This window comes from Rhinolophus sinicus, chromosome 14 (genome assembly GCF_057876585.1).
Source record: "Rhinolophus sinicus isolate RSI-liver-muscle chromosome 14, RSI-T2T, whole genome shotgun sequence".
NCBI classification, from domain to species: Eukaryota; Metazoa; Chordata; class Mammalia; order Chiroptera; family Rhinolophidae; genus Rhinolophus; species Rhinolophus sinicus.
This window is the reverse complement of record NC_142514.1, coordinates 45474575-45500992: the sequence shown is the minus strand read 5'-3', so window position 1 is coordinate 45500992 and position 26418 is coordinate 45474575. Positions and strand designations below refer to the sequence as shown.

Below are 26418 nucleotides of genomic sequence, written 5' to 3'. Positions count from 1 at the left end.
GACTGAGGCCAAGAAATCACGTCACATTGTGTTTTGACCAAACCATTTCAAATATATTTTTTGCTATTGGAAAGGAGGAAGATATTATTGCTGTGGAATTATAGCCAACTTTTCTTTGGCATTTTAGTCTGGTAATAAGGATATGAGGAAGAATTACTAAATATTTTCTAGGGTCTGTGTTTGACCCTTAGCCTGAACTATAATAGAATTTTTGTTTTTAAGATCATGTTTGGTTTGTTTATTAGGTGAAATACTTGAACATTGACCAAACACATCAGAACTGCTCATATCTAGTCATATAGTTACAGAAATTTTACTTTCAGAAGCTTCTAAAGAACTTTAAACATTGCTCGTTTTAAAGTAACTTTTAAGTAATTTTTAAAATAATTTCTCACGAATCAAAAATATATTTTGTAGCCTTACCCTACGTATATTTCCATGTTTAGGAAAAGAACTCAAGTTTTTTATCTTTGTCTTTATTTTTTATCATTTCTCATTGAAATATAGTACTTAGCATTATTTATATACTGTAAAATACAGTTCTTAAATAGAATGAATCTGATTTGTGAATTATAAGAAATTTTCCTGTTAAAGAGCTATAGATAACCATTTTCTTGAAGGTTCTATTTTTTTAAATGTCTCAATTTCTTTAAGGTTTGCACTGTGCCTCATTTAGTATGGTCCTAGAGTTTTCCTTTACATAACGTATTTGATAAATGATAACATCAAGATTTAGAACAAAGGTCTACATATATTGGAATTATTTGCCTTTTTTCAGGTGATTCATAAAATGGGACATACGACAAACTTACTTTTGATGATACATAATGATATATATCAATGTCTAAGAAAGCCATCGTAAGATGAGAATTTGTTTTATGACAGCAGAGCCTTATGAATCAAGTTTTACTTAAATAGTTTTTATGTTTTCTCCTTTTGTTGCAAAATTTTTGCTAGCTACCTTTATTTTGGACTATCATTTAGTCATAATACCTAATAATAGTATATAATTTTATCTCATGGAAAAATTGTAAGGAACCTTGAAGTTTATTTAGAGCTGTTCTTTCTTTCTTTCTTTCTTTCTTTCTTTCTTTCTTTCTTTCTTTCTTTCTTTCTTTCTTCTCTTCTCTTCTCTTCTCTTCTCTTCTCTTCTCTTCTCTTCTCTTCTCTTCTCTTCTCTTCTTTTCTTTTCTTTTCTTTGGCTTAGAAATTTAAGTAACTCTTCTTTAATGATTTTGCCCTTCACCCTTGCCTCAGCCATGCCTCAGTCATAACCTTAGCTCTTCTCGTTGCCAGTTAACGTCAACCTTCATAATCTCAATGCCATGCATTTTGTTCTCTAACCATTAGCTCCTGTTTTTCTCTTTAGTACTTCAACTCCCAACAATTTCTCCACTTCTCTGCAACCTCCAATCACTTGATTCTGTGACCTTTATACTGGGCCTTACCCCCTTGATGTTCTTTCTTCTCATTTAGCCAGCTTATCATAAGGTCCATTCTATTGTTATAATTATCCCTATTATAATCAAACCTCGATTCCCTTACCTTTCTCTAATTTCATTTTACTTCTTAACCAAACTTGAAATCATATTTGAACCTAATTGACTGCCTGTGCCATGTCAGCACCTGTGCCACTGAAACACCATGATGACTGGTCTCCTGGTCTCTTTTGAAATCAAACACCATAAATCTCGGAGAGCCCTTAATGTTGGCAAGGAATTATATTTATATATATATTTGTTTTCCTTTTACTTTCCCATTCTCCCAGAAAAACGTTTCATGCTGTCTTTTGTTACTCCTAACACCTTCCCACCAATCCTCCTCCTCTCCTCTTCACTTTATCTCCTACTTAACTGAGAAAATTGAAGCCATCAGAAGAAAACTTTGGTAGACTTTTACCATCGCAGCATCTACCTACCTACTACCACATCTTGCTGTAGTACTTAATGCTCTGCTATAGTCGAGCTATCCGTTTCCCTGAATCCATTCCCTCCATTTGTACACACCTCCCACCCCTCTCACTTGCTCAAGATCCTCACTTGCAGCAGTTCTTTTCATCTCTCTCCTACATCATCTCTTTCTCCCTGTCTATTAAATCATCCCCTCCACAAACGGGCATGTTAATATTTCTTCTATTTAAAAAAAATCTCCTCTGTAGTATTTCTGCTGTTAGCTTCTTTGTCATTTTTCTGGAACTTTTTGTAAGTAGAATTCTTCAAAAGAGCCTTTATACTTGCTGTGTCCAGTTCTTTTGCTACCATCCTCTTTACCTTACTTTAATCAAATATTTTGCCCATCTTCCACCCAAAATGCCCTTGTTGGTATTGCCAGTGCTCTCCGTTACTAAATCCAATGTTCACTTCTCAACACTCAGCTTACTTTACCTTCCAGCAGCTTTGGACAGTCAAATTCTCATTCCTTCTTGGTTTTTTCCTACTTGGCTTCCAGGGTACTGCACACTTTTAGTTTTCCACTTACTTTACTAGTTACACTTTTTCGGTCTCCTTTGTAGATTATTCTTTTTCTGTCCTCTTAATCTGGAAGTGCCCTCAGGCCTCTATCCTTATTTCTCTTCCCTTCCCTTCTCTTCTTTCTACACATACTTACTTGGTGATCTTATCAAGTCCCATACTTTTAAATACCATTATGTGCTAATGACTCCCAAAATTATATTTTCAGTACAAATCTCTCTGGAATTCTAAACTCAGCTGCCTTTTGTAAATTGTTTTGTTTGATTTGCACATGTTAAAGGTAGAGCCACTTCTCACCACCTGTACTACTATATATACTATGTTTTTTCCTATACTGCATACCTATGATGTAGTTTAATTTATAAATCAGGCACAGTAAGAGATTAACAATAACTATTAATAAAATAGAACGATTATAAGAGTATACTGTGATAAAAGTTATGTGAACGTGGTCTCTCTTTCTGAAAATATTACACTGTCCTCACCCTTCTTGTGATGATGTGAAATGATACAATGTTTACGTGATGAGATGAAGTGAGGTCGAAGACATAGGCATAGTGAGCTGGTGTTAGGCTACTATAAGGGTAACCTGAACACAAGCACTGAGATACCTCGATAGCTGATCTGAGAACGGAGACAGCTACTGAGTACTAATGTCAGGTAGCGTACAGTGTGGATACCCTGGACAAAGGTATGACTCTCATCCTGCGTGGGGAAGGAGCCGGACAGCGCAAGATTTTATCATGCTACTCGGAATGGCACAACTTAAAACTTATGGATTGTTTATTTCTGAAAATTTCCATTTAATATTTTCGGACCACAGTTGACCATGAGTAAGTAACAAACTGCAGAAAGTGAAACCGCAAACAATGGGAGACGACAGTCATGTCCAGTATATTGAAGATACTCAACAGGCAGTGATCTAATGAATGAGTGTTAGTAAGCACTGAGATCTTAAGAAATTTGGCTTTATGAAAGTTTTAGTTTTACTTCATTCTTTAATATGAAATGCAGAACTCCTAAAATTCAAGAATACTGATATCAACAGGCTTTTACTCCTCTTGTGACTGTACAACCATTATTTGTGAGACTTTCTTCACAATTATTTTCCGGAACTGATCTATTCTTTCATTGTTCCAGCAAAAGTCTTCTAACTCAGTTATGTAAATGGTTACATCAGGTTTGAATTTTATTGTTTACATTGATATATAATTTTTTGCTAATGTATCATCTCCTGTTTTTTTCGTTTTCAAACACTGAGAGCTTGCTATGTGCTAAGCAGGATGATGAGGACTTGTGGATATGAAGCCAAATCTTTGTATTATAACATGAGTGTTCGTGTCAAGTCAAATACAATATGGGCCTTGTTCAAGAAAAGACCCTATCTATAGCTAAGGGACAAAACAATAGTACAGGGATTTGGCAACAAAAACACTGTTACACACATGTCTGCATCTTTGGTTAATCTGTTCTACGTTAGTTGGAGATCAGTAAGCAAAGTTATTACATGAGTAACTACCATTGATGAATTTGCTTAACTAAGGTCTGTTTGATATAATTCTTAGCTTTTTAACACCTGGTTTATGGAAATTATTTCCTTTACAAATAATTGGCCACTGGTTTTTCTCTAATTAAACATTAATTGCTTGATGTAATTATAACTGTACAGAGCCTTAATATTGTGGATATAATATATAATGGAGCAAAGAGATTTATTGTTTATTCTCACATTACAGAGTAACATGTACTTGAGTTTTAAAGGAAATTATTGGGCTGGCCCGGTGGGTCAGGTGGTTGGAGCGCTGTGCTCTTAATGCTGAGGTCGCTGGGCTGCACATTCACAACGGCTCTATGAACAATGGCTCTCCCTGGAGCTGGGCTGCCCTGAGCAAGGCTCATAACACCAGCACGGGCCAGGGAGCTTTGTGCTACACAGCTAGACTGAGAAACAACAGCTTCAACCAGAGTGGGGTGGGGGGACCTAAGGAAATGAGCGGGAAATAAATAAATAAAGGAAATTATTAAGCAAGGTGTTAAAAAGTGAATTGAAGAATTCAGCAAAGTTATTCTTTTTATGGAAATTGGTGGTAGAGAGAACACAATTTGTAATTTATGCTTACGTTTTGTTATTTTTGTGACATGAGTACTGATTATCAAAATTGAAAATGTAGGTAAGAACTTTACACTTAACACAGTGGAGACTTAATTTGGGAGACTGATGAATTTTGTTTTAACTTGTCTGAAAAATATAGTGTGCTGGTTTGCTTTTATTTGAGATAATATAATGTGATTCTGAGAAGGCAGGTATTTTATTTTAAACAAATCTACTGATTATATAATTTTACTAGTATTTGAATATTGTCGAATGTAATTTGCTAGGAAGCATTAAAAAACGTATGGAAAGTTTTTGTTAAAACTATTTCTTGAGAGTTTCCAATATTTGAAACATTATACTTAGTAATGTACTTCCATAATTTAACTTGATCTTTACAATATGAGGGAGGCATTATCATTATTCCTATTTTATAGCTGAGAAACTGAAAGAGAAATTAGGTAATTTACCTTAGATTTTACAACCAGTAAGCAGTAGAACCTGGATTTGAACTCTCATCTTATACATTTAATGTCAAATGTATGGGTGATTATTGTAACATTTCAACCTGTTTGTATTTTTGAAAAAAATAGGTAAAAAAACAACAGGAAATTATCTTCCTAAAACCTAAGCTCCTGAGAGTTGGCAGGTTGTCTTCCCCCTCTTCACTTGTCCCCTCTCCTCCCCTCCTTTTCCCCCTTTTCCCCTGCTTTCCTCCCCTCCCCATAATACTCTGTTTTAATTGTTCAGAGGCAGGGCCCTGCCTCTAAATTAATGGTTGTTTTTAAGCTTCCCTGGTGATATCGTCTATACAAAGTTAATTAACGTTGTTACTACTCTTTTTACCTATCCTTCTTTACGTGCTTTGTGATTTGCGTTCATGCTTACATCCTCATCTGTTCAGTCAGGTTCTCTTGGGGGTTGTCTTCATAAATCTTACACCAACCATCCTCTAAAAATTCCTTATAACTTACTCCCCCCCCCCCCCCCCCATTCCTGAATCAGGATTTCTGGGAATCAGGCCCAAAGGACCTAAATTTTATAAAGCTTCCCAAATGATTTTAATGACCAGTCAGGTTTAAGAAAGTGAAGTAAAACTCCACTTCCCTTCACCTAGGATCATAATAACCTCTTTCAGAGACAGACAGATAGACATACTTCACTTCTGGTCAGCATATTCAATTAACTTTAAATTGCTAATAGTGATGATGAAGGTATAATTCCTATAATACCTCCAGCATAATATTTTTCCTTATACTATTTATATAAAATAGTAGCCTATTAGGTTTAATAACAATAAGCACAATAAAACTGAGCACAACCCCAAATTCACCATCATTTTTAGGAAGGAGTAAATATTAGGCATCTGGTTTGTTTCTTAATTTTTCCTAACAGTCTCTAAAAGAAAATGAAAGAAGAGGCAAAGTCAAATAAAATTATGGACTATCACTGAACAGAAGTTTTCAGTTCATGACAGATGGAATGAAATTCAAGTCTTTTAGAAAAGAATGGAATGTTTTCTTCCATTTTGTTTTTAAACTCTAGTTAATACTCAGAGGAAATTATGTGTTGCTAACTTGTACCATCTTTGAAGAGAAATTTGTGGGGCTGGTGCTATGGGAACTTTCAAGGTGATCCCTTTACATAAAGAGAAATTACCTTTAAATGTTATATTTAATGTTCTTGATTTTTAAAAACTTATGTAATAAGATAATTTTGGTGAACTAGTACTCTATAGGTGCCTTAAAATTTTGGTTGCTTTAACAGTACTAATTTTTTTTAAAAATGTTTGCATTGGAAAGTCTGGATTTCTTTAAGAATAATTATAGCATGCCACATGTAATATTTCTTTCCTTTCCAACTGCTTTCTATTATATGCTTAGGGTTTAGATCGCTCCAATTCCTGGGTTAACACTGGTGGTCCAAAAGCTGCCCCATGGGGATCCAACCCCAGTCCAAGTGCAGAATCAACACAGGTGGTGTTTACATTAGAGGTTTCTTTATTGGCTGCTGATGTTTCCCTTTAGAACATTACTTTTTAGTATATACTATGATTTCAGTGGCTTGCTTTTTTAATCATTAAAAAGTGTGTATTTTTGTTTACTTAGCACATTTTCCAACTACTATGCATGAATACCACCAACTGCACCAGTATTGCTCTGCTTTCCTATTTCTTGTCTCCTCTTTGCCTCCTTATACCCCCTGTCAATATTCCAGTGCCTGCTGCTTATGCAATTGATGGCTTTGATAACAGTTTCTACTTTAGGGATAGCACATCTTCAGTAGGAATCTAAAAAAAAATTTTGTGTGGAAAAAACCTGACAGTTTTCCATTTGCTTTTGGTTTAAAGTGTAGCTATTGTATCGTTTTCATTTAGCATTTACTATCTTGTCATTTTTTTCATAGTCACCAACTAGAAATACTGGTAATAAGTGGAAAATAAATGTGAACAGTATATGAGCCCCATGCTATAAGATTAAATACCAGAAGCAAAAATCCATTTTAATTTGTGCTGTGTTGCAAAGTATGAAATTTGTTTTAACTTAGTTGAATTAGGTTTTGCTTACTTAGGTCTAATTGCTTGGTAGCTAATACTGCATGGTACCTCAAAATATGCTTCTCATCTGTGTATTGGCTTTGGAGGAAAATGTTCTTGTTCTTGAAAAAATTAATTTCTTGTTTAATGTAATGGTTTATATTTGATGTAGTATGTGGCAAACCTGAATAGTAGTTTTGATAATAGTGAAAAATGAAAGAAATCATTCTAAACTTTTCATTCTTTTTATTGAATATAAAATTCTTGGTTTCTTTTTTTGGTCTGAAACCAGCTGAGAAGTATGTTTTTACATTTTCTTACTAGATATGTGCATGTATATAGATCACACAAAAGTTTCATTCTTTGCAGCACTCTGAATTTATATAATTATTAAAATATTCATCTTTATAAAAACTATAAATATATAGAAGCCATTTTGATATTTCTAATGCATTGTCATTTAAACAATTTAAAATGGTGAAAATGAGATGAGCAATAAAATAGATGGTTGTTGCAACCACAATAAAACACTATTTAAAACATTGAATGTAATCCTTGAGCTGCAAAGTCATCCACAGCAGACTTTAATGTTTTCTCGTCATTCATTCATCTTCACTCCATAGGCTATGGATCGAAGTTGTAATCGTATGTCTTCGCACACAGAGACGTCAAGTTTCTTACAAACATTAACGGGACGCTTACCAACTAAAAAGGTAGATTCATATGAAGACAATCCATATAGGGGGAAAATAATTCCAACAATAGATAAATAATTCCAACAATAGATAAAAAAGTTTCTTTACATAACCAGTATGAGATGTTAAAATATTTGCATTGTATATAAAAATACATTTGAGCAAGCACTGCTTGTCTGATGCCTTTTGGGCATATCTCTCCAATGCTGGCTCTTTTACATTATTGTAATTATTATAATCTTGGGATTGACTGTTTTTAGAGATTAGTGAATTGAAATTTGAGTATCAAATTTTAGTGCCAAAAAATGTATTAATTCTGAATTCCGTTTCTGTAACTGCTTTTGTTTTGTGTTTTAAATCTCCAGGGAAAGGAAGATGAGTTAGAAAAATTATCACTCTTAGTAAGATATGTTGATTTGCTTCCCTTATGCACAGTTTTGTTAGTCCTTTTTCATATTAATATACACTATTTTGCAAATGCTTTGTATGCATATCCATTACAAGGCAGGAAATTTCTGCCATTTTTATAAAAAGACTTTAAAAACCTGAAAACTTGAAAATTAATGCCTTATATCAAAATTAAAATTTTTAAAGATATTTCCTAAATTGTACCAGCAAAGTTCATGAGTGTATTTACGTAAGTTGCAGTATATCTATAACATACAAACAAGATTTTATTTGTAACTGAGTTTTTGGTCTAGTTTCTGTTTGCAGGTACAATTTAGGAGGCTGTTTCCCACCTGTCCTTTTAAAATTACATTTTACTGCAAGATAACATGTAATTTTTCAGCTGTTCAACATGCCACTGTCTTATATGTATAAATAGCCGTTTCGTTAATGGGTGTCCTCACTGCATCATTGAATGGTTCACATGCCTTATTTTGCTTATTCTCATTATATCTTCATTTGCAGTTGCATTATTATTTGGTTTGTGTTATTAACTGACTTGACTTTGATAATAACTTTGGATTTACTTCTGGATAGCTTTTTCATGAGGAGCTGGCTTTGCAGTGGGTTGTTTGCAGTGGCAGCGTTCGGGAATCAGCTTTGCAACAAGCCTGGTTCTTTTTTGAGTTAATGGTGAGCAAACTAAACACATTCTTAATATTGTTTTCCTTAGTGAACATTTGTGTTATCACATTTTATACTATATATCATTTTTTTATTGTCCATCTTATGGTTTACATGTGCCTCCAAGACAAAATTACATTTGTTAAACCTCTAAATAAACACTGGACACTCAGCACAATTTGGTGGAATTACAAAGCTCACTTAATTTTTTTTAGGAATGGTTGCAAAAGCTAGCTAACTTTTTAAAGAACCTGTGATACCTTCTCTTTTAGTCTGAACAGGCTACTGTATAATGGCAGTACTGTAGATTTCATACCAAACATAGGTAAAGAATGCTTTATAGATACCCAGTCTTTTATGGTTAGGAAGCTCTTCGGGATATGCCAGTTACAGCAAATTTAAAAATAAAAACAAAACAACTTTTTGCTTAATTCAGTAAATGATATTAAAAACAAATGAATGCATTAATATTGTAATATTTACACACACATTAACACATATATACACAAAAGCAATAAACATTTATCAAGTGCATACAGTGTAGTAGCACTGCCTCAATGGGCTAGTATTACCAAGACACAGAGAGATTAAGTAACTTGTCTAAGTATAGACAGTTTGTAGATAGCAGAAATGTGATTCACGTGGGCATTCTGGCACTAGGGACCTTTTTCTTCAGCCTCTAGAAAGCTGAACTCATTGAAACTTTTTCTTCCAAAGAAGAAGTGAAAAAATAAGAAAAAAAGGAAAACAGAACAGGAAGGAAGGAAGGAAGGAAGGAAGGAAGGAAGGAAGGAAGGAAGGAAGGAAGGAAGGAAGGAAGAAAAATAAAGGAAAGGCTACTTCTAGCGTATGTCATAGGGTCATTCTCAGCATTGAATGTTACCTATGTTGGGGATAAAAAGACATTTCTTCTAGGGATTTACTAATAAAATAAATAGGAACCATATTTAAATGATAAGTCATTTTTTTCTTAGAGAATGAACACCAAATTTGTAATTCGTGTGCTTTTAATATAAGATCAAAGTTGTAATTTTCACCTTTTTTTGATAGTCTTATACGTGTATGTTCATATTTCTTAAATATAAGATAGTCAAACGTCTGCAGCTTAAGACTTGGCTTGGCTTTAATTTCCCTGAATTTAAAATCTTTATTACCAATACCACATTGGTGTGATAAGAATCTATATACAAAAGCATTTTGTAAACTTACATCACTTTGTTAGTTTTTACCTAATATTTTATTAAGATTTAGTCATCAACATTTAATGTACCATTTGCTACTAGATGCTAGATGCTGAAGACTAGTGAAGTCAAGGTTTCTAACCTCTCAAAGCTCACAGTTTAGGGATATGAAGTGGCAAGATTATTGATTCTTGGGAAGATTTAATTTAAAACTTATAAAGGGTAACTTTTTTTTCTTTTGATACACAGAATTTTTTTCCTATTTGCAGGGTAATTTCATGAAGATGATACTGTGATTAAATTGTCTCATATTTGATATTTCTTTGGAACACATAAAATGTTGTAGTGAACTCTTCAAAATATTTGAGGAGCTAACAGTATTTCAGCCATATTAAATCACATGGTATATTGAAAAAATAGCCCTACTGTTTAGAGTTGCTATAACTGTTCATTGCACCCGTAAGAAATTAAACTAATGGCTTATTTTTTCAGGTGAAGAGCATGGTGCACCATTTATACTTTAATGATAAACTTGATGCACCAAGGAAGAGTCGTTTTCCAGAACGTTTCATGGATGACATTAATGCTCTTGTTAGTACAATTGCTAGTGATATCGTTTCACGATTTCAGAAGGTAATAATGACTTACTATCTATATATTTTTTTTTATTAAATCTCTTTTTCAAGCTCACATTAAACTCATACTTTTATTGCTTTTCTGTTTCTCAGGACACAGAAATGGTTGAGAGACTCAACACAAGTCTTGCATTCTTTCTCAATGATCTGTTGTCTGTTATGGACAGAGGTTTTGTTTTTGGCCTTATAAAGACTTGCTATAAACAGGTAATGCATAATTAGTAATCAAAGAACAAATATTGTGTTTGCTCTTTTTACAAGTAGAGCTAAAAGATCTTCAAGAACACATTAATATACTGTTTTAAAAATAGCATATTTTTATTAGTAAGGCAAAAATAAATTATATTTGTTTAATCAGGACACAAGACTCTGGCAAGCTGATATCAGTACAGCTGGCTTTTCCCTGAGTTATACCGGCCCACTCATGACTCTTTAATTCTCATTCTGGAGCACCCACCAAGTCAGTATAACTGTAAAGCATCTCCACGATACTATTCGAGAGTAACATTTGTATTGAGTGAACAGCTAACTGAACTATTTGTGGCTTGAGTGATGTTTAAAGCAGCTGCATTTTGCTATGTATTCCTAGTGCAGCCCTTGACATTATAGAGTGTAGAATCATGAACAGATGTTTACCCAGTTCCTGAATATCATTCATTATCTTGCTTTTTCTAAACTAAAAGCATCCTGGAACTTTTCCACAAACAGCTGATTGTGTCTTAAAATTTTTATAAACTGGTTAACGAAATCTGCCTTTTGGAAAACATTAGGTATTGGTCCTGATAGGCCATTTTGGTAGTTAAGTTGTATAATCACACTAGAATTAACTTTCAAAGGAACTTTAAAATATACAGATCTCTGGGTCCCATCCCAGCACTATTGATGAGTTTGAATCCTGGTGGTGGGGGTTGGTAGTATGGTACACAGTGCTTGTGAAGCCCTTCCCAGCAGGTCCACAGATTAGATTTGAGAACTACTGTTTAGGAATGCTATTTGGCAGTCTAATGTTTAGAATTTTGAAGATCTGTTCTATTGGCTGCCTTTGTTTTATGTTTCTTTTAATAGAGAAGTTAAAACTACATGTGGGCACTGACCCACTTGCAAATATTTGCAACAGTATGTATTATTTTTACTTTGTCCCAAAATGTCATGTACGATTGTCCCAAAATCTGTTATGTCTTTATTCTTCAAGCATTGAACTCCTATATTTGTCAAACATTGAGCTAGACCCTAGGGATGCTAAAGCTATTAAGTCCGTTTATGTGTGTCCTCAGGTAGTTTACAGTGTAGCTGGGAACATAGACAATAGGCAGTTATAAATATAAGTTAACACAAAGTACTGTAAAAAGAATGGAATATTTCTTTGATGAAGTTAATTTGATGGTGTACTTTCCTTTCATAAAGTGCATCTTTGAGAAGTGGAAATATCGATGCTATGTTAGAAATGTAAGAATGTGGATTTTAGCCTACTCAGTGGATTTATACAGTCAATCTTGTAGTTCAGATTTTTTTATTTTAGCAGTAATTCTGGAGAAAGCTACTACTGTTGTTTATATCACAGAACCCAAAACTGCCCACTGAATACTGTTCTTTAATCCTTTAATCTGTCATTCTGGTGTTGGTATTACAGAAATGATATATTCAATTGGTATTCTTTTGTTTATGCAATGCTCACAAGGTGTCTACAAAGCTTTATACATTACCAAATCCAAGTGTCCTGGTGTCCTTGAGGTTGGATTTTCTGCGAATCGTCTGCAGCCATGAGCATTATGTTACATTAAACTTACCCTGCAGCCTGCTAACTCCACCTGCATCACCATCACCATCTGTTTCTTCTGCAACATCTCAGGTATACAAATTGTATGAAAAACTATATTTTTCAAGTTCACATTTGTGAAAAGGCATTCTAAACACTGGAAAAATTTGTAAGCAACACTATTGAATAACAGCTGTATGGTAGGCTCTATACTAAGTGCTTTATAAATATTAATTATTTAATCCTCAGCAATTCTAGCACGTGAATTCTGTTACTATACTCATTTTACATGTGAAAACATTGAAACAGAAAGATCAATAACTTACCCAAGGTCACAGTAAAATGTGGCAGAGCTAGGCTTTGAACTAAAACACATGTTGGCTTTATTTTATTTTTAATTTATTTTTTTTCAATTACACATGACATACAATCTTATATTAGTTTCAGGTGCACAACATAGTAATTAGACATTATATACCTTACAAAGTGATCATCCTAATAAGTCTAGCACCCATCTGACACCATACATAGTTGCTACATTATTATTAGCTATATCCCTATGCTGTGCTTTACATGTTGGCTTTATTTTAGAGTCCAAGTTCTTAACCACTGTATTGTACTCCTCGTGCATATTTATGTACATGTGAGTGAATTCACCTACATATTATTTAGATTATTTACATGTTTTCATAAATTGGGTTTTCTTGAAGCAGACACAGACTGAGATTGGGGTACAAGATGTTTATTAGGAATCAATACTTGTGAAAGGAAGGGGGATGAAGCATAATTTAGCAGAGAAAGAGGTCAGACTGCACAGGAGGCCGAACAGTGCCCTGTCTACCTCTCTTGTATCCAAAAAACCCAAAGGAAGCTAGATGAATATTTATAGGTTTTCACTGCACAGCACCTGACTTCAACAGTTAGTAGTTTTTCTAAAGATGAGAAAAGGTTATCATAGCAATTATTATGTATCCTATCATACAGATTGAGATGAAGGGATTTTGTGGTTTTAGTATCAAAGAAGCCTGGATTCTCCCTCCTAGTGAAACATTAGTCTTTCTGCTACAAAATTCCTGAGCTAAACAAGATGCTTCCTTAAGCTCTTAATGTCTAAAGTCAAAGTTGATCTTAACTCTTTACAATTTTATTTTTGAAATATTTAATTCATAAATGTAATTCCCTAGGATCAATCTCAGATATTTGATAAAATGAAAATTTTAAACTTTACGTAGAAAACTTCAGAGAGCACCCACAACTTTTCACTTTACCTTTGCAGAAAATATTATGGATCAGGCTATTTTCACATACTTTTACCTAGCCAGCACACACTTCTTCCTGTAATGGATGAGACTAGTCTTTCTTCCCCTATCCTCTGTCAATGATGTGGCTACACAGTCAAGGACAAATTAAACATAAATACAGTCCTAAAACCTTTAATGAAACACATTTGTTTACACCTAACTCCCTGCTGAACATCTCATTCAGCCAAGAAATTCATAGAATTTCTTCCATTATTTTGTTCCCCACGTTGCCATCTAACTAGAGTACATGATTCTCAGATTCTAATAGATGACAGAGACATCACTTTTTTGGGGGGGCGTGGGGGCAAGAAGACTTTTACATACTTATTAGGAAGATGATTTCTCCATAGAGAAATCTGAAATCTGTTCTTCCAAGAAACCTCACTTGGATGATCTTGAATTATGGATTAAAGAGGGTGATAAAATTGAGGACATTCTTGCCTTGAACTATATCTTGGGGGATGCTATTTTGCAGTATTAAAAAACTTTCTAAAACTCAGTCAGTGGACCGCAAAATGACAGTGATTTTTGTAGGAATAGTATTTTTTCTGAAAAGCAGTTTTACCGATATTTGTAATTTCTCTGGGAACCAATAGCCTTGACTATGAGTATTTCTTTTGTGCTCAGCAATGAGTACATAATACATTACAGTGGTACCTCGGTTTTCGAATGTAATCTGTTCCAGAAGACCGTTCGAGTTCTGAAACGTTGGAAAACTGAGGTGCGGTTTCCCCATAGAAAGTAATGCAAAATGGATTAATCTGTTCCAGACCTTTAAAATCAACCCCTAAAACTGCAAATTTAGCATGAATTTTATTATCCAATGATACCATAGATCCATAAAATTTACGGTGTTTGTAAACCGAAATGTTCGTCAACGGAGACATTCGAAAACCAAGGTACCACTGTATTTGGACTTAGTTGCTTTTTTTCCCTTCAGAATATGATATTCAAACATTAAGTGGCTAAAAGGATAAAGGAAAAACAGGTGGAAAGTTTCACTATAATAAAAAGAAAATTGAAAATAGTTACAAGTGGTATTCCATCATAATTTCCTATATAAAAAGTAAGAGCAGTTACTTTCTCCAATGTTAGTAACAGTGATCTATAATAAACCTATGGCAATAAGTTACCCTAGGCAAAGTTCATCTCACTTTCAGGTAATGCTCACGTTTTATTTGTTGTAATTCTCTGTCTGTGGGATGTTTTGTTGGACAGCTATTATAGTTTTGTTCTACCTCATTCCCAAATAGAGTTCTGGATTTTCCACCAATGTACAAGACCAGAAGATTGCAAATATGTTTGAATTATCCGTGCCTTTCCGCCAACAGCATTATTTGGCAGGGCTTGTGTTAACAGAGCTGGCTGTTATTTTAGACCCTGATGCTGAAGGGTGAGTAGAGCAGTGTTTGCCTTACAGAATATGTTTGATTTTGGACATTGGGACAGAAGTAGCCCACTTCCACTTCTAAGAATCAAAATAATACTCTTTCCCACTCTTCTTCTACTTCTCTGTTTACCTAGACCTCTAGTTCTAGACCCATGTTATTTCAATATTTCATAGATTTTCAAGAAGGACAGTTTTCATATTTTGTCATCTCTGAATTTTTGGTTTGTCTTAAAATCGGTGGTGTGTCATGGCTTATTTGATAGCATTTTTTTTTCTTTAGTACATAAAATACTTGTGCTTTCTAATAGGTGGACTCTTAGATTTGCTGTAAACAGTAGGCAGGCACATTTCAGATGAGGAGGATAGACTAGTCTTCTATTTGATTTCTTGTGAGGAAAATTTATCATTTGCCCTCATACTCTAGCATTTTATTTCAAAATTGCCCTATAAACAAAATCCTTATGTTTTAAAAATGTCCAACACTTTTAGAGGATTTTTGGAAATTGATATAGTAAGAAAAAGAAGGGTATATTGTCTGATGATTTGAATTTATAATAGTAGCCTGATACTATCCCTATAGGGTATTTCCCTATAGGGTATTTCCTATACCCTATAGGATAGTTCCATCTTAATAGATAGTTTCCATTTTAATAGATATTTTCAAAAATCTATTTGACCATAGCTCATTTGGGTAATTACTTTTCCCCCCTAATTTTTCTCATAATAGGATTATTAGGAGTTTATAATGCAATTTGACCTCATGTATAAGCGCTCCAGAGAACAAAAGGAGATACCTTTGAGCAGGTTTTACCAGGGTCCTCTGATGTATTTGAGTGAATGAAAGAGGAGGAGGTTTGAAAAGTTCTTAGCGATGGTCAAGGACATAGTCAATATGCAGTTAATTGTGAAAGGCTAAATCTTCTGCAAATGAAAGGCACTCCTTTTTTTTTTTTTTTTTATAATGGCAGCTTCCCATTTTAGGAATATATTAGCTAGTAATTGTTCACACTGTGTTCTGCAGAACTATTGGGTTCTGAAGAGGTGCTTCGTGAGTTTCCATGTGGGATGGGGTGGGGGTTGCAGACGTTGGACTATGAAGAGGACAGACTGAGTGAAACTCCAGGCCTTCCACCCCTGCATGCCACCACCTTTATATGTTGCCATTTGACATATGAATATGATATCATTTGGGGGGGAAGGTAGATCCATTGTTTGAAAAATACACACTCTGAAAACAACCTCTAAACATACTAGCTTTCTTTCTTTAATAACTGGTATAGCAATCATTTGAATGCATATTTCCAATATTTGTCTTGATATATCAAGATATTTTTGGTTACAAGAAATAGAAAACCTTTCTTCACACTGGCTTTATTAAAGGAAGGAAATTTATTATTTCATAACTAGAAGAAAGATAGAGGTGGTTTTTTTTTTTTTTTGGTTTTTTTTTGCACAGTACAATTGTTACCAGAAAGTGGGTTCTTCTCAGAGCGGTGTCCAGGTTCTTGGCATCTCGGGCAAAGAATTGAACAAGACACGAAAATAAAGTGGTGAAAGAGTAGTTTATTAGAAGAGATAGTACACTCCAAAGAAATAGGAGCAACCTGAGCAGCAGAGAATGACTCGGGGGCCCATTATTAAAAGAAAAAGTACACACTCCAAAGGGTTTGGAGCGGGCCCCTGAGCAAAAGCAAGGCTCAAAAGACTCAAAGGGCCCAGACTGGGGAGGACTTGGAATTTTTATCTTTTCTTCTCTAGAATGGGCTGTACCTTTCCGGGTATGGGGCCGCTTGATTGACACCTGTGAATGACAAGAGGCAATTACTTCATCTTTTTAGACTGTGCATGTTCCTTCCCAGAATTCAGTCTGTTACAATGATGTTAGTGAACTTCCGGGCATATGTATGATATTATAATGATGATATAATGAGGCCCAGGTAAAATGAAGGTCGTTGTGGCCTTTACTGTGCAGGTATGAGTGGCCGGTTTAATCTAGTTGGGTATTTTGTACCCATTTGTTCCTCATAGGGGTAGATAATTACAATGAAAAGGGGAAGTTTTGGGCAGTGAGGGGAGGTCTTTTGGGCTGCTGCATTCTGTGGATTATGCAGGAATGTAGAGACCCGATATCTATCTCTGAACTGCTTGCCTTGTTTTTGTTTTCCCTTTGAGAGACATGATCCCCATAAAATCTCTATGGGAAGTTGAGGGACAGAAGGTCTTTTCTTCTGTATCTGCTTCCTGCTGGGCAGGGGCATAGAGCTGTCCCTACCTTGGGGGATTCATGGAACTCTCGCCCTATCTGATCTCAGATGAGAGGAAGGGGTCTCGAGATCCACCTGGAAGACTGTGCTGGCTTCTTTGGTTGCGACTGGCAACCTTGCTGGGGCATCCTCCGCATCCCCAAGGCCCCTGAATGAGGAAAAATAGATTTTAATAAATCCGTTAGCTCTCTAGGGCCTGTGGCCATTCAACCAGTCATTCAGGTCTTGTTAATTGTCCAGGAGCTGGGCCTGGAACGGATAGGAGAGAACATTAGATTTCAATGCTTACAATCAACAAGTATGAATCACAAGTTTTAGGGTAATTATCTAAAACGGGTAGGAGATTTCTATGATTCAGGTTAAAAACAATCTATTATTTATGATTAAGAAACTAATGGAGTTAAAACACTGAAAAAAGAAAACTTAGAATTTCTGTAGTGACAAACCCTTTCACTTGGCCCATATCACAATCAGCAGCTCAATGATGTCATCAGGTTTCTGGTTCTTTATATCTTTTTCCTCTTCTAGATGTTTTATCCTAAGGCCAGTGCCTCTCATGGCTGCAAGATAGGTGTCACTGGTAGTTCAGATTAAATTCTTACTTATTCTTGTCCAGCAGGAGAGAGAGGGGAAGCCCTCTTTCCAAGCATACAGTGTAAATCTTTCCTTTGGACCGAATTGGCTCACTGTACTGTCGCAGTCACCAGAGCAATGCCAGGTTGCTGGAAGGATTAGATCAGTTCTACCCAAATGTGGTGCTTAGACTAGTATCAGTTCATGGTATGTTACAGAGCACAGCAAAATAATTGTAAGTCAACTGTGCCACTAAGCACAGTGTTTTGTTCATGTGACTTTTTTTTTTTTGGTAGACCTTAATTAAGGAGGCAGTGCATTGATTAACATTTATCTCTCCTCAGACTGATCATAAAACAGTTTGCTTTGAGTAGCAGGGCTAGTCAAATTAGGATCTCCTCCTGAAATGGATAGAGTCAAATCCCCCTGAGTCATAAGGAGAGGAATGTATATCTGGAAAAAATTAAGTTTTCCTAAGAAAGAAGATAGAAAGTAGATGTTGTGTAGGTGTACAGCCGTATCTGATACAAAGAAGAAAGAATTCTAACAGTCAACTGTTTTTGCGATGAGGGTGTTTTTTTTCACGTCAAGGATCAGTTCTATTAAAATAGGTTTTTTATGTTCCTGTGGAACAGTATAGGGCTTATGAAAGAATTCTTTATTGCTTTTTTACCTCTTCAAGCTAGAATGTGTTGGTCTTTGACACTTGGAAAGATTTTCTATACAGTTCAGAAAGTAATGATAATTATCATCTTTGTCTATCTGGTTAAACAAGATATGAGAAGAGCTTTAAATAGTAGTATACAAGATTATATCCTTCGTTTTTACTGCTGCTTGTTTCTTTCTTTTCTCCCTTCTTCCTGCATGCAGTCTGTTAGCAAATTCCACAGGTACTATATCCAAAATACATCCCAAGTTCAGCCACTTCTCTCCATCCTCACTGCTACTTCCCTAATCATTTTTCCACCCTGGCTTCCCTAAAAATCCTTCAGCAGCCTGGGTAATCTTTTAGAAAGGAGAATCAGATTACCCTACTTCTTGCTTAATGCTCCTCAACGTGAGTATAAGGTTTGAAAATGGCAGTTAAAATAAAATCGAGACTTTTAATAATGGTGCTAGAAGCTTTGTATATATCTGGCTCACGTCTACTCCTGCCACTCTCTTCCAGCTTTACATTCTAAAATCTAGCCAACCTGGCCTTCTTTCTGTTTCTGTAAGGTGCCAACCTCATTTCCACCTTAGGGCCTTTGAACTAGGATTTTTCTCTGCCTAAAGAAAATTTCACATTGCCCTCAGATCATTGCATACTCATTTCCTCCTAGTGAGTCTTCAGGTCTCCACTCGAACAGTATCTTCTCAGTGAGACTTTCATTGACCACCCAATCTGAATTACAGCCGTGTTGCCCTTGCCACAATCATTTTTAACCATATAACCCTATTTTATTTTCTACAGGGCACTTACCCTGACATTTGCTTGTTTGTGTTTTATCTGTCTCCTCCCATTAAAATGTGCTCATGAGAGCAGGCACTTCTTTGTTTGCTGCTGTATTCCCAGTGCCTTAGAATTGTGTCTGGTACCAAGTGAACACTTGACAAATGTATATTAATTCAGTGCATGAATGAATGTCTGTGAGAGACTCACATCTCATCTCTTTTACATTCTTTAGTGTTGTGTGTGTGTGTGTGTGTGTGTAATACAACATGCATTGTCTTAGGTAAGATTCTTGAGAGGGATGCTTTTCTTTTTACTCTATCAGACTGCTAAGTAATCAAGGATAATTCATGGCAATCGTATGTTCTGGTATTGATCAAAGATTTGCTTTCTAAAAACTTACATTATAGTAAGAAAGTTAAGGCTATGAAACAATACACAATTATTAAATGCTAATTTTGTAGTACGTAGAACTGTAGAAGATTAACATCTTTGTTGTATGTAGCATTTGTAACATTGCATTATTATTTTTCTGTGTGTTTCTCTTACTAAAATGAGCTCTTTAAAAACCGACAATATCTTACCTCCAACATCTAGGATAGGATGCTACAGGTCCTGCATAAATATATACTTAATAGCTGAAATGTGATTGAGTAATGTAGAAAGGGCTTCATGAAGACAGGTAGGTAGAGTGTAGACAGTTTGAGACGGACTAGTAACACTGAGAGATAAGGAATACATACCCAGATTTGGGAATCATTGGGAATCACTGGTGATAGAAAAACTTGAAAGGGAAAACATAAAAAACAAATGACCAGAATCTGAGACTTGGGAACAATAATAAGAGAGTAGAATGAAAAAGGGTGGGAGCTATTTGGAGAATATACTGAGAAAAGAACATTCAAGATGACAAAATGTAAAGTAGAGAGGTGGAGAATGAAATCTGAGATATGTTCATTAGATGTGGTTCTTGACAGTATTTAAAAATATACTTTCTGAATAAAAATCTGGAAGGGAGAAGAAAGAATCTCCAGCTAGATTTTATATATAGCTATGTAAAATGGCAGATAAGATCAAGGGCTCTAGACTAATACTATCTGGTTTCAGATTCCAGTTTTTAAATCAATGTGATCTTAAAAGAGATAAAAGCCAATATTTACTAAGTAAGGCAATATATAAGGCACTGTGCTAAGCATGTTACATAAATTATGTAACTTAATTGTGTCAACCACCAGTAGGATATTACCCTCATACATAGGAAAATGAGCTAAGTATCTTTGAAAAATCATTTAGCTATTAAATGGTGAAGGTTGTACATGTTGTGAGCATTCAAGTACTGTTAGTTTCAAAGAAAGGAAGTAGATATTAGGAAGTAAATGGAAACACTTGATATACAAGTGTGATCAAACATTACAGTGAATGTTTAAATTTAAAAAATTTATTACAGTAAAAGACACATTGCCATTAATCCCCCTCAAAATACACCCCCTCATTTCGAACACACTTATCCCATCATTCTTGCCACTTTCTGAAGCAGTTCTGGAAGTCCTCTTTCTGAGTGTCTTTAGTTGCACTGTCGTGGCTGCCTCGAAGTCCTGAGTCATTTTGACTTTGGGGAAGAGCCAGAAGTCACACGGTGCCAGATCCGGTGAATGAGGTGGATGAGGACACACCATAATGTTTTTATTTGACAGAAATTGCCGTATACCAGAAGTGATGTGTGACATGGAAGATTGCCGTAAGGGAGGATGATTTACCACACACTTTAAAACACACCTTCTCTCAACCGTAGCTCACACCCAACTGACTGCACTGAACAAGTTGAAACTTGTCACACACTGTTACTAAGGGTCAAGGTGCCACTTCCTGTATTGAAGATTCCTTCCTTTCTGTTGGATGGCACACAGCAGCAGCATTCACCATATTTCGTGATCACAACAGAAAGGCTCCATGTCACACATCGCTTCTGGTATGGCAATTTCTGTCAAAAACACTACGGTGTGTCTTCATCCACCTTATTCACCAGATCTGGCACCGTGCGATTTCTGGCTCTTCCCCAAAGTGAAAATGATTCAGGACATCGAGGCAGCCACAGCAGTTTAACTAAAGACACTCTTGAAAGAGGACTTCCGGAACTGCTTCAGAAAGTGGCAAAAACGGTGGGATAAGTGTGTTCAAAGTGAGGGGGTGTATTTTGAGAGGGATTAATGGTCATGTGTCTTTTACTGGAATAATATATTTTTTTTAATTTAAACATTCACCGTATGTTTTGATCACACCTTGTACACTGCACATTCAGGAAGTTATTACTGGAGAAGTTGTGTAACAGTTTATTACTAAAAGAAATACTACATAAAATAGAGGAAACTAGTTTCAAGTGAATACTTATTTTCAAGATAGGGAAGGCTTATTTGAAGAAAGAAAGGAAGAGCTTAGGGGGGACATTGAAACTATTGAAGACAAGGTGGGGTTCATTGAACATAGGAGCAAATTACTTTCTGAGAGAAGGTACAACTTTTTCTGAGACAAAAGGAAAGATGACCTGGTAGCTATAAAGATGAAGATGTGTTAAAAGATTTGGCCAGAGCAAATTCAGAGTGGCTATTCTTTCCTAAATGAAGTTGGAGGTAAGGTCTTTTATTGATATTGATGGTGAGAGGCTTAGGAGAGGGAATGAGATCTGAAATGGCTGTCAGGTACAGCATTAAGGGCCAGTTGAAGTTGGATGAATTTTTAATTAGAATGGTTTGTTAGTCAAAACACCTTCAATCTAAGAAAAGAGGCAAACAAGTGAAGGTGAGAGTGACTCTTGTTAGTGTGTTAGCTCATTGAAACTCAGGGAATTGGGAGTCTAGAAAAGTTGTAAGGGCCCAGTTGTGGTATATGAGCAAAGAAGTTCAGTTAAATAGAGATGTCAAATGCAATCCCAGCCTATAGACTACATGATCCATTAGGCAGAATATTTTGCTTTTAGAAAAAGGAAATAAAAGTTTATTTTTGGTAAATGTAAAAAGATCTCACTTGATGAAATAAAATTAACAACTGCTTAAGATTTCCCTTTTCTTGTTTTAAAATATCACCATAACTGGTCTTAAGTTATTTAATATTAAAATGCATTAATAAGGAGTTAATGTAGAAAATATACAGATTTACTTCTAAGTCAATTTGTGTAGCATTTCTTTTCCCTCAATTCTTATTTTATACAGATAATTTATTAATTTTAAAAAGAGAAGTGTTTTATAGGAAAGCATACAAATATGTGGCAAAGTTAAGAAATTGAACAAAATTGTTTCAGTACCATTATTTACTGTTTGTTTTAAAGAGATTAACTAATCTCTGTGACCTTACTGCTTCTTCTCTCCATCTTCTTTTTAAATAGACTGTTTGGATTGCATAAGAAAGTCATCAATGTGGTACACAATTTACTATCCAGTCATGACTCAGACCCACGGTACTCTGACCCCCAGATAAAGGCTCGGGTGGCCATGTTGTATCTACCTCTGATTGGCATTATCATGGAAACTGTTCCTCAGCTATATGATTTTACAGGTACTTGGTATATTTAAGACAACTTTTAAAGGCAAATTTCAACATATAAAAGTGTTAGAAAGTATCTCAAGGATAAAGATCTTATTTGAGGAAAAGAAATATAAAGAAATGTACACTGACATAAGTAAACTATAAATACTTAACATATTACTGAAAAACTGCATCATGTGAGAGACTTCACTACAACATTTCTGTAAGTACTTCTTATGACGAATTTTAAAATAATGATTTTGTAGCATTTATATCCCTACCTATTAGGAAATAGGGTTTTTTGTATACTGTTCATCTAAAAAACAAAAAGAAAACCTGACAAGTATCTACTACCCTCAGTGTCAATTTTATCATCTATATATAATCAAAATTAATATTCACCTGTATAACAAGAATTATGTTTATTGCTAACACTGAGTTAATAAGATGAATTTTTATTGCTTTTAAAAAAATAAAACCTATAAAGCTTTATTGCTCTTGCTTTTCATATTTAGAATTTACTTACATTCCTTTATTTGCTCTAAAGAAATCACTATAAGTTGCATTTAAACTAGCAATTAACCTGATAAAGGACTTGCAGTTCAATAAAAACAAAAACATTTACTGAGTACCTAATATGTATTAAGAACGTCAATAGGTGCTGGTGATGCAAAGATAACCAACTCCTTGCCTTTGAAGAACTGATAGTTGAGTACTTTTCCCAGTATTTTGATCACTAAGGTGAGTTTCCTTCACTGAAGGCAGAAATGTTGAAATTATTGTATCTTCTTTTACTAGCAAGTTAAAGTTTGCTACAAAACTATGAATTGTTGTTATAGGAATGAATGAATATTTAAAATATTGTTTAGAAGAAGTAAATATAAAGATAAATATTACATGTTAACAGGTTTTTTTTTAAAAGAGTAATGGAGACTAGGAAGGGGAATTGCATGCTCAGTAACTGTTAATCAAGCTAAACAGAAGTTTTATTTATTTATTTTTGGATTATTTTTTCCAGAAACACACAATCAACGAGGAAGACCAATTTGTATAGCCACTGATGATTATGAAAGTGAAAGCGGAAGCATGATAAACCAGACTGTTGCCATGGCAATTGCAGGAACATCAGTTCCTCAACTAACAAGACCTGGCAGTTTCCTCCTTGCATCAACGGTAAAAACAACCCTCCTACAGAGTTTTTTTTTTGAAAGACAGATATTTAGAAGGATGTACCCTTAAATAACTGAGATTACTGTATTAGCTGATGTAGAAGTACTCTGAGTTTAATTTATTTTGTGGAAGCACTAAGGTTCTGAGAATATTGCCTATCTTGTACCAAGTTGTTTTAAAAATTATTAATTACCTCAGGGTTTATGGTGTAAAGGTCTGTATTCTGTCATTCAGAATTTTGGAAGTTACCCTATTATATAGCCTATTTTCTTTTTTAAATCCATTTTATTCTTTATCAGCCCTAAGAAACATTCCCAGTTGTTTAGTAATTGAGAATTTTTTTTCATCTGTGAGGATTTATACTTTTTCATGTTTAAAAAATTGACATTTCCTCTGCCCCTGTAATTTTTCCCCCTTAAGGAGGGAAGGATATGGGGGTAGGAAGAAATAAACTGCCAATAGAGTATGATCAAGTTCTAAAAGTTTTAAATGACTTTCTTTCAGAAAAATGCAATATTTATCGAAGCTGTTCTATGTAACTTAAAAAAGAGTTGAGGTAATTTACATATCAAAAGATTGACCCATTTTAAGTGTACAATTTCGTGGTTTGTAATATATTTACAGAGTTGTGCAGCCATCACCACAGTCCAAGTTTAGAACCTTTCTGTCACCCCAGTAAGAACCCTTAGGCATATTTAGTAGTCACTACCTATTTCCCCCCAGCCCCAGCCCCAGCCCCAGCCAGCAAAATTAATCCATTTTCTGTCTGTATGGATTTGCCTATTCTGGATATTTCATATAAATAGAATTATACATTGTGATCTTTTGTGTCTGGCTTCTTTCACTAAGCATAATGTTTTTAAGGTTCATCCATGTTGTAACATGTATCAGTACTTTCTTTTTTTAAATTGCCAAATAGTTTTCCTACATATTAATATAGCAGATTTTATCTATTTGTCAGTTGAAGATTTGAATCATTTCCACGTTTTAGCTGTTAGGAGTAATGCTGCTATGAACATTTATGTACACATGTGTGTATATATGTTTTCATTTCTCTTAGGCAGATACTTAGGAGTGGATTTACTGGGTCGTGTGGTATCTCTGTTATTTTGAGAAAATTCTAATATCTTTGTTGAAGTTGCTGCACCATTTTCCATTCTCAGCAGCAAATAAAGGTTCCTATTTCTCCAAATCCTCACCAACACATTACTATCTCTTTTGTATTATAGCCACCTTAGTGGGTGTGAAGTGGTATCTCGTGGTTTTGGTTTGTATTTCGCTAATGTCTCCTGATGTTCAGCATCTTTTCATTTGCTTATGGGCACATCTTTTTGTATATCTTATTTAGAGAAAAATCCATTCAAATCCTTTGCCATTTTAAAATTGTGTTATTCATCTTCTTGTTATTGACTTGAAAGAGTTCTTTATATATTCTGGGTACAACTAACTCCCTTATATGTGATTTGCAAATATTTTCTCCCATTCTGTGGAGTATCTTTTCACTTTCTTGACGGTGTCATTTGAAGTGCAAAAGTTTTTAATTTTGATGAATTCCAGTTTATCAATATTTTTATTTTATCACATGTACTTTTGGCATTATACATAAAAAGAATATGTACATGTACAAATTAAAGTAGAATAATAGAAGAAACAACAGTGTACCAACCACCAGCTTCAGAAATAGCACATTGCAAAAACCTAGGAGGTTCTCAGTCTGCCTTCAATTAGCCCACTCTCTCCCCTCAAAATGACCACTATTCTCAATTTTATTGACCTTGCTTTTCATTTTTTAAAACTCTTCTTATGTGAAATATACTACACATGAACAAGGACATGAAACATCAATGTATAAGTTTATAAAATATTATGAAATGAACACCTTTATAACCACCACTGAAGACAAAATACAGAACATTGGCTGCCTTCCAGAAATTCTTAGCTTGCTCTTTACCACAGCTATCCACCAAGCTCCCATTATCCTGACGAATGAAGTAATTGCTTAATTTTGTTTATAGTTTTACCATCTAAGTTCACATCCCTAAATACTATAGTTTTACATTATGTTTTTAGTAGTCATCTATGTTACAAACTATAACTATAATTAACTGATTTTTATTTCTGTATGATATTCCACTGTCTGACTATAGATCAGTTTATCCATTCTATAGATGTATAAATGGTTTCTGATCTTTGGTTATTACAAATAGCAGTCCTATAGATTATTTTATATGTGTCCTGTATGCATTTATATATTTTTATTTAAAGTATATCCTAGGAGTGGAACTTGGTGGGTCATAGAATATGTGTATCTTCATCTTTACCAGATATACCA

General features: G+C 34.7%; 1 protein-coding gene across 11 annotated transcripts in view; it reads left to right on the top strand.

Moving 5' to 3' along the window:
- Window positions 1-26418, top strand: part of DOCK7 (dedicator of cytokinesis 7) — a 188340-nt gene that overhangs the window by 118849 nt on the left and 43073 nt on the right. For 4 of the 11 annotated variants that reach the window (XM_074334825.2, XM_019731259.3, XM_074334826.2 and 1 more), the window contains exons 23-32: window positions 6447-6539; window positions 7723-7812; window positions 8160-8195; window positions 8779-8874; window positions 10539-10679; window positions 10775-10888; window positions 12360-12530; window positions 14992-15131; window positions 22777-22946; window positions 23935-24089. In XM_074334825.2, coding sequence (XP_074190926.2) covers window positions 6447-6539; window positions 7723-7812; window positions 8160-8195; window positions 8779-8874; window positions 10539-10679; window positions 10775-10888; window positions 12360-12530; window positions 14992-15131; window positions 22777-22946; window positions 23935-24089 — 1206 coding nt within the window. The remainder of the gene's footprint in view (window positions 1-6446; window positions 6540-7722; window positions 7813-8159; window positions 8196-8778; window positions 8875-10538; window positions 10680-10774; window positions 10889-12359; window positions 12531-14991; window positions 15132-22776; window positions 22947-23934; window positions 24090-26418) is intronic. The other 7 variants (XM_019731324.3, XM_074334832.2, XM_074334831.2 and 4 more) reach the window with 4 other exon arrangements.